Consider the following 14956-nt stretch of genomic DNA (forward strand, 5'->3'; position numbering starts at 1 on the left):
ATGAGCCAGACAACACAGAGCTGGGGGTTGTGTAAAACATCAAGATTTACTTCACTGCACAGTCAGGACAGCTGTCCAAAGCTCAATTAAAAGAGTGACTTGATAAATTTGGGTGTTTTCCACAGATCCTGACCTGGCAAAGCAGGAGTGGACCCCCCTCCCTCCCCTCAGGAGCAGAATTAATTCCTTTGGGTTAGCCAGGAATTCCTTTTTGCATTCTACAGAATTGAGAATTGCAAACAGTACCAGGAAATGTTCCTTCAGAGCAGCAGTTCATTCCAGAGAGGATTTTTGTCAGCCTGGTCCAACAGTGCCATCCTCAGGATTGCAGCTGCAGCACCAGGCAGGTGAGATGTGCTGGAAAAATTCAAAATATTCTACAGAATCCTAAAAACCTCAATTAACCAACCCTCATTTTGTGACTGCTCTACCTCATACAGAGAAAAAAAATGTTAGTGAAAATGCAAGTTGTCTACAGAGTTTTTTTTAATGATTAAATGAGCAAATCCTGCTTGTTACTCTCTCTTCACCAATACTACATCCAGCACAGCATTAGATAATAAAAATAAATTGCACTATAAAATCCCATTAGAAGTCTCAGTTAAGCTGAAAGATAAAAAGGTAAAACATTATTTAATAAAAGCTTCCAGGGGCCATGGAGACAACCTGGGTTTCTTCTACTTGTGAGCATTGGTGTGCAAATTCCAGGACAAGACCAAACTCCAGATTTTCACTTCAGCAGAGGAGAAGCAAAGAAGTTACCCTGATGCCCAAGCTGGGTTGTTGATTTGCTTTTGCTCCCAAACCTAATTCAAGAGAAAAAACAAAAATATCAGTTTTAATTTTGGATGCAGAGGTTCAAAATTGTCATTTTGCACCCAAATTTTCACCCAATGTTTCTCTCCCTACCATGAGAGGATGTTTGTTACCCACAGATTCAGGGAGGGAGAAGTGAGGAGTGGGAAAAATTTAAAGGTTTAATAAAATTAAATTTTTAAATATTAAAAATTTAAATTTTAAATTTAAAAGGTTTAATAAAAAGACAACAGGAGATAAACATGAAGGATTAAAATGGTTGGGTGTTTGCTAAGTTGTTAAGAGAACACTTTGGAAATGTTTTTTTAAATATACTTTACAACACATTAACTTGCTGCATATTTATAGGTTTTTTTTGTATAGTTAAATTTTTGGGAATTATTTAGCATGGTTATTTTTTGGTTTTGTTTTATAGAGCATGTGTGGTTTTTGGCTTGTGGTTTTAATTTTTTTTATTATTATTTTTTAATTTGGGTGGTGGTTCTGGTTTTTTGTAGTTGGTGTGTGTTGATAATTGTTGTGTTAGCTGTAAGGTTTTTATTATATATATTTTTTGTAGTTGTGTGTGTTGATAATTGTGTTAGCTGTAGGGTTTTTATTATATATTTTTTGTAGTTGGTGTGTGTTGATAATTGTTGTGTTAGCTGTGAGGTTTTTATTATATATTTTTTGTAGTTTGTGTGTGTTGATAATTGTGTTAGCTGTGAGGTCTTTATTATATATTTTTTGTAGTTGGTGTGTGTTGATAATTGTTGTGTTGTGTTAGCTGTAAGGTTTTTATTATATATTTTTTGTAGTTGGTGTGTGTGTTGATAATTGTGTTAGCTGTAAGGTTTTTATTATATATATTATATATTTATATATTAATATTTTTATATATATTAATATATTATATATCTACAGGCTGTTATTTTAATTAGGTGGGTACTTTAAGCATACTATTTTTTTAAAAACTTATAGGATTTTTTTTCCTTCTAATAGCAAAAATTAAACTTCTATTCACACAGAAAACCTATTTTAACATCACACATTAACATTTACAGCAGAATAAATTCTGCCCACAAATCTCAGCTCTCCTAAAGCACCCAAACCCCTCTGGAATCATCCCAAACTCACCTGGGGGTGGTCCTGCTGAAGGTGGAACGAACCCTCTGGGACAGGGAGCTGGAGGAGGGAGTCTTGGAGAGCTGGTGCTCTGGGGTGGTGAGAGGTCCCAAAATGCTCACTGCAAAAAAAAAAAGAGCAGCACAGTGTGAGGAAAGCTTTTCTTTGCCATGTAGGGAATATTTCCTGGCATCTGTTAAAAGCACCAGACAAATCTGGCATTTCTTGGCTGCTGCTGCTTTTCCCTCTGCCTGGGTGAGGGGAGGAGTGGCTGCCTTTGAGCTGCTTGGATTGAGGGGTGTTTTTAGTAAAAGAGCAGAAGCCAGGGGTGTAAACTTTCTTTTTGGTCCCTGGTAGTTGTTTTAGCAGGAGCTGAGAGTGCTGATATGGATCAGCCACCTCTCAGGAGCTCACAGCAGCCAGCAGAGAAAGATTGGGGTTCATACAAGATGTGTTCCACAAGAATCTTTATTTCATGGGAAGGGAGTCAGGCAGGATTCTCTCAGAATCATATTTATAAATTCAGGGGGGATTCAAACTACAGCAAATAAAAGTTTATACAAAAAAAAGCATCCAATCCAATCTAAGTGAGAAGTTCTAAAGGTGAACTGACCAATTAAACTAATTTCTAACCAATTCTCTTCCAAGGTGTCAGAGAGTGACCAAATTCTTAAGGAATTTGGTTCAACCTTGGTATCTAGGAAACTTTATCTATTATAACAAGTTCCAGGGGAAGATGCTTTGGAGGAATTGCATCAGGGGTACCTTGGATCTCAGGGGTCTCTGGGGTGGAATTGAATCATCCACACAGGGGGTACCTTGGATCTCAGGGGTCTGTGGGGTGGAATTGTATCATCCACACAGGGGGTACCTTGGATCTCAGGGGTCTGTGGGGTGGAATTGAATCATTCACACAGGGGGTACCTTGGATCTCAGGGGTCTGTGGGGTGGAATTGTATCATCCACACAGGGTTACCTTGGATCTCAGGGGTCTGTGGGGTGGAATTGTATCATTCACACAGGGGTACCTTGGATCTCAGGGGTCTGTGGGGTGGAATTGAATCATCCACACAGGGGGTACCTTGGATCTCAGGGGTCTGTGGGGTGGAATAGGCGTTGGTGTTCTCAATGACGTGAGCTGGGTCGATGTTCTCCTGCTCCACCATCATCAGTTGGCTCCAGTAGTCCATGGGCAGCAGCAGAAGTCGTTCCACGACCTGCAGAGACACCAGTGAGTCCCAGAACCACGGAATGGTTTGGGTTGGAAGAGAGAAAAAACCATCACAAGGCTGGTCCCACCTTGGGCTGACGTTTGGTGTCCTGCAGGAGGGTCATGGGGTCGGGATCCGGGACCGCGTGGGCCACGATGGTGGGGCCAAAGACTTTGGCCAAATTGGAGATGTCCATTTTGGTGTCTGGGCTCTGAGCCACCCTGCATGAAAAGAAATTAAGAAAGAATTTAATTCCCTCCTTCCTTTATGATATAAATCCCTCCTATCCCACCCACATTTGGCCTCTGAGTGAGCAGGTTTGTTCCAGAACAAAGATTCATACTCACAATCAGATCCAAAGAAAAAAAGCACCAGTGGGGTAAAACCTTCCCCTTTCAGATCCCAGAATGGGCTGGGAGATCACCTGGTTCCAACCCCCCTGCCCATCCCAATGTACCTCTGCAGGTGCACCATGAGGAAAGCCAAGGTGTCCCTGTTGGCCTGAGGGAGTTCTCCAACTGCTTGGTACATAGCAGCGATGCTGTTGTCCTCATCTGAGATTTCTAGCAGGAAAAAAAACAATATTTAAAATTAAGAAAGTGCTGCAATATTCTCCTCACAACCACAGCTACCCTGAGAATAAAAAAGCCAGAAACTTCTCAAGCTGTGTTAATAATTTTGTGTCCTACCCAACTAGAACTCAGGTTCCACAGAACACCAAATCCTGCTGCCTCACCTGACAGCAAAACCACAACCAGAGCCTCAGCAAAGAGCTGGAGGCAGCAAAACCACAACCAGAGCCCCAGGAAAGAGCTGGGGACAGCAAAACCACAACCAGAGCCTCAGGAAAGAGCTGGAGGCAGCAATTCCTCACCTGCAGCTTCCATGAAAGTCTTGTTCAAGCGGAAAGTGAGCAGGGGCTCCTTCAGGCTGCGCAGGAAATCCTTGAGCAGGCCGCAGATGGCGTGGATATCGTCCACTTTACTGAGCAAAGGAACGTTCTTGCCTCTGAGGAACTTCTCTTTCAGCTCCCTCACAGTCTTGTCACAGCCAGAGATGCGGTAAATTCCTGTCTGTTGGCACAAATTTGGGCTCAGAGGAGGAGGCCCAGTGATTTTCTTCCATCTCCACCGGAATCACCCACTGAGCAGCACAATCCACACCATAAATAAGGGATATTTGGGTTCACTTTGCTTCCCCTAACACCACGACCCATTTCATTAGCACAGTTTCACACCTCATTTTCTTCTTACCTCATGCAGCCCTCGTTGCTCGATCTCATTAACACAGTGCACGATGATGGAAGGGATCATTGGTGGAGTAGAAGGGACAAAATCCATCAAGGTGCCCTAAAAAAAAAAAAAAAAAAAAGATGGATTCAGTCACCAAGACATGGAAAACACTCTCTCAGGAATTCACAGCGAGATCTATGGTCTGAAAACGAGAATTGTTGCTCTTCTCAGGACTGATGAAGAAACATCACATCCATCAGCACTCAACGCCCTCCCACCCTCACACCCCTACACCCCCTCCCTGCCTGTGCAGTCATGCATTAGCCAGCTCATTTGCATGGCATTATGCAGCTCTGAGCAACAGGAGCTTTGCTGGGAGAAGAACAAATCCCAAAAAGGCCCCAAAGCACAAACTCACCTCCCCAATCCGCACTGGGGTGCCTGTGAGGGTGGGGATGCAGGGCAGGGGGCAGCGCTCGCGGCACTCAGGGTGAGCCACCACCCTGCAGTCCCTGCATTTCAGAGAGATCTTCCCAAACTTGACTCTTTTTCCACATGGCACACACGATTCTGGCTTGATAACCTGGGGATGTAGAGCACAGAGATGGGAGAGGTCAGTGCAGGGTGGTAATTCAGGATTTAAACTGGGGTACAGAGCCCTGATGTGTGCAGGGAACTGGGACAGCTCATATTGAGATGGAGCCACAGAACCATGGAACAGCCTGAATTGGAGAAGAGATCTATAGAGATCATCAGTCCAGATTCCTCATTCTGCTTCCCACAGAAATCATCAATCCAGTTCCCTGATTCTGCTTCCCACAGAAATCATTAATTCAGTTTCCTACTCTGTTTTCCAGAGATCATCAGTCCAATTCCCTGATTCTGTTTCCCACAGAGATCCATCAATCCAGATTCCTCATTCTGTTTCCCACAGAAATCATCAATCCAGATTCCTCATTCTATTTCCCACAGAAATCATCAATCCAGATTCCTCATTCTATTTCCCACAGAAATCACCAATCCAGATTCCTCATTCTATTTCCCACAGAAATCATCAATCCAGATTCCTCATTCTGTTTCCCACAGAAATCATCAGTCCAGATTCCTGCTTCTGCTTCCCACAGAAATCATCAATCCAGATTCCTGATTCTGTTTCCCACAGAAATCATCAGTCCAGTTCCCTGCTTCTCTTTCCCACAGAAATCCATCAATCCAGATTCCTGATTCTGTTTCCCACAGAAATCATTAATCCAGTTTCCTATTCTGTTTCCCACAGAGATCATCAGTCCAGATTCCTGATTCCATTTCCCACAGAAATCATCAGTCCGGTTCCCTGATTCTCTTTCCCACAGAAATCATCAATCCAGATTCCTCATTCTGTTTCCCACAGAAATCATCAATCCAGGTTCCTCATTCTGTTTCCCACAGAAATCATCAGTCCACATTCCTGCTTCTCTTTCCCACAGAAATCATCAATCCAATTCCCTGATTCTGTTTCCCACAGAAATCACCAGTCCATCTCCTGGTCTTGCACAAACTCCCCACCAACCCCATCCTGTGCATCCTTAGCAGCATTCTCCAAACATTCCTGGAGCTCTGGCAGCCTTGGGGCTGAGCCCATTCCCTGGGGAGCTTGTTCAGTGCATGATCCCCTTCTGGGAGAAAAAACCTTTTCCCCAGCATCCAGCCTAAACCATTTTCCTCCACCATCCAGCCTAAACCTCCCCTGACACAGTTGGCAGCCCTTGTCACACACATTTCAAGATGGAAGATGTTTTTCCAGGCTCCTCCTGCCCCTGGCCTCACCGTTTTGGAGACAAAGTCGTGCAGCCTCACTCCCCCATTGTGCTGGGGTGTGCTGGAGCCATCAGTGTCCACTTTGGACTCCAGCTGCTTGCTGCCTAGGCTGGACTCGCTGTTCCAGGGCTGCAAAGGACCTGGAAGACACAAGAGGAAGAGGTTGAGTGGCTGGAATCACCCTCTGTCTCCAACAGCATTGTTGGAACTCCTGAAACTGAGGGGTTTGGATTTTCTGTGCTGACCATGAAGAAAACACTGCTTGGTTTTTTTTTTGTTTTTTTTACCTAAGGTCTTGGTGAATGCTTCAAAAATTGAATGACAGAACTAGAATCACTGGTGTGTCGTTTGAATAGAAGTGTGTAATACCACATGAGAGAATTTGGGGTTTAGAATACAATAATAGGTATAAAGAAGATGGAGGTTTAAGGGCAGAGCTCTCTTTCTTCTTCAGTTTTGTGATTGGATGGAAAATGCCCCACTGCAGGTCACAGGTGTTTGGTTATTGGGTCAAAAGTAAAAATAATTTAGGTGGCTTTTCTTAATTGGACAGTTAGGCCTTAAAAAAGAGAGAGAGAGAGATTGGCATTTCACCATTTTTAGCTTGGTAGCTTCAAGTGCTGTAGCACTCACTGTAACACAGATAAGAATTAATAAATATCTGCCTCTCCAGCTTTTAATCCTGACTCTAGCAGGAGAGAAAAAGAAGATACAAAGTGATACATGATAAACCAGGAGCAGCTCCCAGGTCCTGGAAGGAATATTGAACATTTTTAACTCGTGTGGCTGTGCCAGGACAGGACAGAGATGTCACACCCACCGCTCTTCCTGCGGCTCCTCCGGGGGTAGGGCACAGTCTGGATGGTGGAAATGGCTTCAATGGGGCCACCATCATTGGGGACCATCACTGTGGTCTTTGCCACAATGGATTCATTAGCCTGGAATGACAAATACAGCAGTGACAGGAGTGCTGACAGAACAGGGGAGGTGCAGCAGCTCTGGAAAAGGCAGGAGCTGTGGCCAAGGGTGTGGATTATTCAATTCCTCCAAAGCCATCTTCCCCTGGAACTTGCTATAATAGATAAGGCATCCTAGATACCAAGGTTGAGCCAAATTCCTTAAGAATTTGGTCACTCTCTAACACTTTGGAAGATAATTGGTTAGAAATTAGTTTGTGTAATTGGTCAGTTCACCTTTAGAACTTCTCACTTAGATTGGATGCTGTTTTTTGTATAAACTTTTATTTGTTGTAGTTTGAATCCTCCCTGATTTTATAAATGTGATTCTGAGAGATCCCTGCTTGGCTTCCTTGGCATGAAATAAAGATTCTTGTGGAACACATCTTGTATGAACCCCAATCTTTCTCTGCTGGTTAAATGTGAGCTTTTCTGAGAGATACCTAAATGATATCAGCACTCTCAGCTCCTGGTAAATCCCAAAAAGAAAGCCACACAAGTGGACACAAATCCATCTTGGAGAACCATACCTGGTCTGCTGTGCTGCTGATGGATCTGGATTTCTTCTGAGGAGCTGGGGGGCCTTCAGCAAACTGCCCGGAAGAGCGCTGGGAAGAGAGCAGGTTGTTGTTTAGGGGCAGGAATGCTGTGCTGGTGGCATTACCAAAAGGACTGAACACTTCATGCATCTGTGGTGTGTGCAGACAAATCCTTCAGAGGTGTTTCCTTATTGCCAGGAAGAATTAGGGAACCTCTTTTAAATGATTTTCCTAGCTAGCTTTGTAATTCAGTTCAGATTAAAAAAATAGAAACTGGACCAAAGAAAAGAGGACAAAAAAGCCCCACACACAAAAATCAGCAACTAAACAAGTCCCAGATTCTTCCCAGCTCCACCAGGTGATGGTTTCAGGCTCTTTCCCACCTGTATCTTCTGCAGATTAAAGCAGAACAAGCACCAGCTCCTTCACAGAATAGAAAAATGTTAACTTCCTACACCATTTTCCCCTGATCTGGGAGCTGTTAATAAATCTCCAAGTGTTTTCTTGCAAAGCCCAGGCTGTAACAGCACAGGATATTCAGAACTCCACTCATTTTCAGTAGCCAAACAATGAAATTTAGGTCTGATCTCAATCTAAACCCCCAGAGCAGCAGCACATCCACGGGAGGTCTTGATTTAGTGGCTCAGAGGTCACTACAGGTGGCTGTGGGGTGACAGATGGTGGCATTGTGGCAGCCAGGGGGGAACAATGGAAACTCTGAGAGGCAACAATTGAACCATACCCGCTTCTCTCTCCTCTTCAGCCTGACAGTTTTCACCAAAGAGGAATCCCAGTCCTGGGGGAAAGACACAGCATTGGTTAATGGTAAACACCATTTCATCAAATTCTAGCCCAACAGCACGCTGGGGGAATGCAAATCTGCTCAGCCAGGTTAATACCCCAGTAATTTAAACACAAAGGGTCTCTGGAGATCAACCCCCTCCCCTCTGGGCTTTACAGGGGAGGAGAATTTCAGAACGTGGAGTTCCATTACCAGTGAGTCATCGGTCTTGTCAAAGCTGATGTCTGACAGAATTGAGCCAGATTCATCTATTGTAGACAGCCTAAAAAAAAAACCAAAAATTAGAAGAAGCTTGTATCAGTTTGGCTTTCAGTCAGTCACAGTTCCAGAACAATCTCACTGACTCACAAGAGCCGTGTTTTAAAGTGTAACAAAAAGGAAAACTGTTGACATGGCTGAGGAATGTGTCACAGCTGGATTGATGCCTGACACCTCAGATAAAATCCTGTTTCCTTACCTTTTGTTGCCTGAATTTCCCACAGCCTGTGGCCTGTTCAGGAAGGCAAGGACAGACTTCTGCTCCTCGCTGAGCTGGATGCTGCCAGAGGAATCACACATCAGCAGCTCCCGAATCAGCTGGATTTGCCTCTCCTGCAGCACAGATCACAGATCAGCAGCTGGATACTCTGGGTTTAATTACTGTAACACCCGAAAGAGTGTTGGAGATGGCAGAGATAAACTCTCTGCTTGTGCTAATGGCTGCAGGCAGGTAATGGCAGCTCAGACAGGTGATGGCAGCTCAGCTCCATCAGCAGCAAATCTCCTTTCCCACATCAAAGCAGAAAGCTGCTCAAAGAGCAGAGCCAATTCCTTGCCCTTTTTTTTTTTTCCCCTCCCAAGAGTGCCAGCCCTTATTTGCCACTGATCAATGCAGTTAAATCGCCTTGAATCCACACTCTCAGGAGCTCAAGGGCAACACAGGAATTACTCACCAGCTTCTCACAGTCCATTTCAGCTTTTTGCCTCCTTTTGATCTCCACATCCACCTGATTGCGGGCGTGTTTCAGCTTCACGTCCAGGGCACTGCGCTCAGCTTCGGTTTTCATGAGCAAATCTTTGTACCTGCCCAGCTCATGCTCACTTTTCTGCCATTTCCTCCTGTTCTCCTCGAAGCTCTTGGCTAACTGGATAAATTCTGGGGAGAGAACACAAGGAGATTTAGGTGGGCAAGCAGAGGGTTCACACAGAATGCCAGGATTCCTGAGGTTGGAAAAGATCTGTCCCAATCTTGTCACCCTAACCAGAGTGCCACATCCACTCATTCCTTGGACATCTCCAGGGATGGGGACTCCAAACCTCCCTGGGTAATCCCTTCCAATCCCTGTCTGCCCTTTCCATGAGGAAATTCTCTCTCCTGATGCCCAGCTGAGGCATTTTGAACCCAGCCACACCAGAGATGCCCACGAGCTTTTCCATTTTTCACACCCAGCCCTTCCTGTCAGCACCAGCCAAAAGAGCTGGAACACAAAACATTGCCTGGCCCTGCATAGAAATTCAGCTGAGACTTGATGTTTGTTCATTAAAAAAAAAAAAACAGAACAGAGTGGTTTCAGCATCTTCAGCAGATTTTTTCAGGAGCAAAACTCACGGCATTCGTTTCCTTCGCTCAGGAGCTCGGCCTGGCGCGCGAGCTGCTCGAACAGAGCCCGCAGGTTCCCCATGGCACTCTCCATCCTCCTGCCAAAAAAAAAAAAAAAAACAAGCCACAGCTAAACAAGCAGCCCAGCCCCAAAAAATAGAGAACCAGCCTCAGAGCTGCTGGTTGTGATGCTTGAGAAGCTGCAACTCATGTTTTATGGAGATATATGCATCAACTTTTTTTTTTTTTTTTTTTAATTGGGAATGAAAATCCACAGCTCAGGAATAACAGAGCCTTGGAAAGAGGCAGATCTGCCCACCTTAAAGTCTTAAAGTGTTTCCACTCTCCTCCAGCTCAGAACCCAAGGCAAGATGAGGGATCCTAAGTCCTTCCCTTCATAAAGGATAAAGAACACAACCCATGCCCCTGCCTACAAATAACTTGGTACTATATAGGCCACTAAAAACCTGCAAGTTTTCAGCACTTTGTAGGATAAAAATAGGAGCAACATTGCGGGGAATTTTAATACAGTTTTAAATTTAGCTGCATTTTAAGTTACAGCTCCTCCTGCAAATAGCTGTTGAAATTCAAGCAGTCAGCACATTTCTCTCAAACAGCAGCAACAACGGCATAAACAGAGGCAGCGAAGGGGAAAGTCTCCAGCTCAGCAAGACAGAAATGACTTCGCTAATGAGAGAAGTGGCTGGGGCAAGCAGGGGAATGAGCTGGTGCTGGAAGGGTTGAGAAAAGAGACAGCAAAGAAAACTTTGAGGTGCCTGCTTCACAGGTACACACTTCACAGACACCTCGATACTTTATGAGGTGTGGAAGAGCTCAGTGCAACATTATCCCCTCACAAACCGCGACTCCCGAGGCCTGCAGGCCGCAGGGACCAGCCTGGCCAGGACAGCGCCATCGCCCATCGCCACCCTCCGAGCCGGGCTGCCAGACCACCAGGGAGTGGGTCAGGGTAGATCCAGCATCCCCCACACTCCCTGGAGCTCCCGGTTTCTCTCAGCCCTCCCCGCACTCACCTGAGCCCCTCAGGGTTCCCTCAGAGTCCCCTCAGGGTCCCTCACCTGGGCCGCGGCTCCGGCCCCAGCGGCGCGCGCAGCCCCAACGGCCCCGCGCTCCGGTTTGAATCCGCGCCTCCAGCCAATCCCCGCGCACCCCGGCTCCCCCTCGCGGCCTCTCATTGGCTGAGCTCAGCGGGCTCCTGAAGCCGCCTGCCGCCATGTCTACTGAGGGCAAAAATCTGCTTGCCCGGTGGGGCCGGGCCTGGGGCGAGGCCGAGCCCTCGTTGAAGCCGCCCAGGCGCCATCTTGGATGCTGGCGCCAGCACGCGTTGCTTAGCAACGGGACAACAACGGGACCCTAAGGCTGGGCCTGCTCTAGAGGGGCCGTTCTGGGCACATTAAACCTTTTAAATGTCGAGCTCTGGTTGTTATTTCCTACAAAGTCATCGGCACAGGGCTCGTGTGAGCCTGGGGTTGCTGCACTGGTTGTGCAAAAGGTCGCTGCGAGGTGTTGGGTGCAGCCTGTGAGCGTTGGAATTCACAGCGAAGTTTATGAAGTGTTGTCGCTTCACAAATCCGAGGCCTCGCCTGCTTTTTGTCTCTAAACCTTGATTTGAGTAACAGCCGGCAACTTGTGCCAAAGGCAAAACCCATTTCAAGCCACATACGAGTCTTCCCTGTGCAGGCGTTTAATATGCAAACGGATAAAACCCAAACCCAACAATTACACAAAGGGAATTCGCATCATCATAAAATACCGACACGCTTTAATCTTTGAAATCTGAAACAAAACAGCGGGTAATTGAAGAATGGATATTAGCAATTAGAACAGCGGAACTAAATGCTGAAAATTGCGCAGTGGAAAAGGGAGTTCATAAAGCAGATTGCTCTCATCATCCAGCTGCTTTGTTGGAACTGCTTTATTTGGGGTATATAGTTTGTTTGAACTTAATAATAATTAATTCGTAATAGATTGTAAAAAAAGCCTCGAGATCTTTGGGAAAGTAAACGTTACTGAGGTTTATTTGAAGAAGAAAGCCAAAATTATCGACATTTTATAGGGGAGCTGAGGCCTAGGAGAGACAATGGCCAAGCAAGAGAAAAATTCTGACCTTGATATATGAACTTATAGTACAGAAAACAACTAAAAAAAAAAAGCCAAATTTGCGCCTGTCTGGGAAGAAGTTGGAGGCTGAATGTTCCTCCTGCCTCTTGTGCAGGTACATCTCCCTTTTATGATGTTTTGGTGCCAGCCCAGGGCCTCCTGCAGCTCCTGCCTGTAATTAAATCTTCACAGCTAAGATGTCTCTATTGGCAGATCGTATTTATAGGCAGGCGAGTTGTTTCAGTGTCGTTCTGAAGAGTTAAGGAGGCTTTTGCTCATAAGCAAATCCTTTTCTCTTTCAAATTGTCACCCCCAATCTCGTGCCAATAAAAAAGGCACGTTATTTTAGATGCTTGTGGTGAGTTACTGCAGAAGGTGCTGGGCTGGTGTTACACAAATTTTTTTTTTTTCCATATGTGTTCAACAAATCCTTCCGAATATTCCTTTGATTCAGGAGGGCAGCAAGATCTAAGCACCCCAAAAATCTCCTCAAAACCCCTCCTGCCTGTGATGGGGAGCTGGCAAACCCTAAAAACCTTTGTGGAGTCTCTTTCCTCCACCTCAGTTGATGAATGATGAGAGCAGAGGGGTCAGCAGCACCTTTCATTTGCAGCTTTATTCCACAGGAGAAGAAAGGCAGAAGGACTGAGGGCCTTTTCAGGAGCTGCTTTATGGCAAAGTAATTATATTCTCTTTTTGTTTGTGTCAGGAAAAGGAGGAGGGGGAGAAGCCTTGAAATGTCTCATCTGGGAAACCGTTAATAGAATTTATGCTAATTTGATGATTCCGGCGATTACTGGCGGAAGCACTTCACATTCTCAGGCAGCAGAAATTCTCCTCCAGCTCCTCCTGCAGCTTTCCCTGGATTGGTTTTCAGCCCATTCTCCCCTTCCAGCCACCACAGACCCTCACTGGGCAGCACTGGTTGACCCCAGTGACCCCATCCAGGGTGTGAGCCCAGGATGAGATCCCAAAATGAGATCCCAAAATATAACCAGGATTTTTTGCTGATGCTGATGGGATCCCTGGTGAGCCCCATTCCTCAATCTTTTGGGGCAGGATGGAAGGAAACCTGCTCTGGTGCTTCACTGTGTGGGCAAAGAGCAAAAGGCAAAGCTCTCCCTGCCAACCTCATCCTCTGGTGAAGCTTTGCAAACACAGATTGCTCTGCCCAGCTCCCGTAATTAACTCTGCAATTGCAAACCCATTTGTGCAGCTTTGTGCTCAGGGGAAACCTTTATTAACTTCCTTTTAATCCAAAACCAGTTAGACCATGATGGTCTTCATAAACAGTCATTCAAAAAATAAAAAGGGCTGGGGGGGTGCAAGTGGAATTAGAAACTTTAAGGCAGCAACCTTTCTCCAGAATAAAAAAAGGCAGAAAAAAAAAATCTTAGGTGCATTTCTCTTGATTCATACAGCAGGGGTGTTAAGAAGAAGTTGTTCAGTGGTGTGAGGAAAAAATCCATCAGGCTGAGCAGGGAGGGCAGCAGGGGTTTAACCAGAGGAAGATGGACTTTTTAGGGAATTAAATTGATTTCTCCCAACTGGCCAGAGCCAGAGGCCAGCAGATGGCATCAGGCTCATGTGCTGGGTGGGAGCTGCAGGGCCTCAGCCATCCCTCAGCAGGGCAAAAATGTGGGCAGAGCATCATCCAGGGGGCTGGGAGGAGCCCATGGGGTCTGTGAGGAGGGGGATAAAGGAATCCATGGGGTCTGTGAGGAGGGGGATAAAGGAATCCATGGGGTGTGTGAGGAGGGGGATAAAGGAATCCATGGGGTCTGTGAGGAATCCATGGGGTCTGTGAGGAGGGGGATAAAGGAATCCATGGGGTCTGTGAGGAGGGGGATAAAGGAATCCATGGGGTCTGTGAGGAATCCATGGGGTCTGTGAGGAGGGGGTTAAAGGAATCCATGGGGTCTGTGAGGACAGGGATAAAGGAATCCATGGGGTCTGTGAGGAAAGGGAGAAAGGAATCCATGGGGTCTGAGAGGAATCTATGGGGTCTGTGAGGACAGGGATAAAGGAATCCATGGGGTCTGTGAGGAATCCATGGGGTCTGGGAGGAATCCATGGGGTCTGTGAGGAATCCATGGGTCTGTGAGGAGGGGGAGAAAGGAATCCATGGGGTCTGTGAGAAGCAGAATAAAGGAATCCATGGGGTCTGTGAGGAGGATAAAGGAATCCATGGGGTCTGAGAGGAGCCCATGGGGTCTGTGAGGAGGAAAGGGATAAAGGAATCCATGGGGTCTGTGAGGAGCAGAATAAAGGAATCCATGGGGTCTGTGAGGGGGATAAAGGAATCCATGGGGTCTGTGAGGAATCCATGGGGTCTGAGAGGAATCCATGGGATCTGTGGGGAGGGGGATAAAGGAATCCATGGGGTCTGTGAGGAGCCCATGGGGTCTGTGAGGAATCCATGGGGTCTGTGAGGAATCCATGGGGTCTGTGAGGACAGGGATAAAGGAATCCATGGGGTCTGTGAGGAAAGGGATAAAGGAATCCATGGGGTCTGTGAGGAGGGGGATAAAGGAATCCATGGGGTCTGTAAGGAGGGGGATAAAGGAATCCATGGGGTCTGTGAGGAGCAGAATAAAGGAATCCATGGGGTCTGTGAGGAATCCATGGGTCTGTGAGGAGGGGGATAAAGGAATCCATGGGGTCTGTGAGGAATCCATGGGGTCTGAGGGGACAGGGATAAAGGAATCCATGGGGTCTGTGAGGAATCCATGGGGTCTGTGAGGAATCTATGGGGTCTGTGAGGAAGGGGATAAAGGATTCCATGGGGTCTGTGAGGAA

At 46.2% G+C, this 14956-nt stretch overlaps 1 protein-coding gene across 1 annotated transcript; it reads right to left on the reverse strand.

Moving 5' to 3' along the window:
• Nucleotides 1-25: 25 nt before the first annotated feature.
• On the reverse strand, nt 26-11148 carry RACGAP1 (Rac GTPase activating protein 1). Its single transcript, XM_033083386.1, has 17 exons — nt 11071-11148; nt 10046-10134; nt 9390-9592; nt 8915-9048; nt 8650-8719; nt 8398-8451; nt 7647-7724; nt 6981-7098; nt 6170-6300; nt 4782-4946; nt 4385-4480; nt 4006-4204; nt 3589-3694; nt 3220-3352; nt 3002-3137; nt 1933-2041; nt 26-806 (listed from the first exon to the last, which is right to left on the reverse strand). Exons 2-17 carry the CDS (start codon nt 10128-10130, stop codon nt 731-733), a joined length of 1893 nt encoding a protein of 630 aa, XP_032939277.1. The 5' UTR covers nt 10131-10134; nt 11071-11148; the 3' UTR covers nt 26-730.
• Nucleotides 11149-14956: the final 3808 nt, after the last annotated feature.

This window comes from Catharus ustulatus, chromosome 31, assembly GCF_009819885.2.
Source record: "Catharus ustulatus isolate bCatUst1 chromosome 31, bCatUst1.pri.v2, whole genome shotgun sequence".
In the NCBI taxonomy this organism is placed as follows: Eukaryota; Metazoa; Chordata; class Aves; order Passeriformes; family Turdidae; genus Catharus; species Catharus ustulatus.

Excerpts from the sequence above, each read along its gene's own strand:
- RACGAP1 (XM_033083386.1), bottom strand. The coding sequence starts at position 10,130 with ATGGAGAGTGCCATGGGGAACCTGCGGGCTCTGTTCGAGCAGCTCGCG. Across the intron at positions 4,481-4,781 it reads CCCCAGTGCGGATTGGGGAG|GGCACCTTGATGGATTTTGT; the intron begins GTGAGTTTGTGC and ends TTTTTTTTTTAG. Across the intron at positions 3,138-3,219 it reads ACACCAAACGTCAGCCCAAG|GTCGTGGAACGACTTCTGCT; the intron begins GTGGGACCAGCC and ends GTGTCTCTGCAG.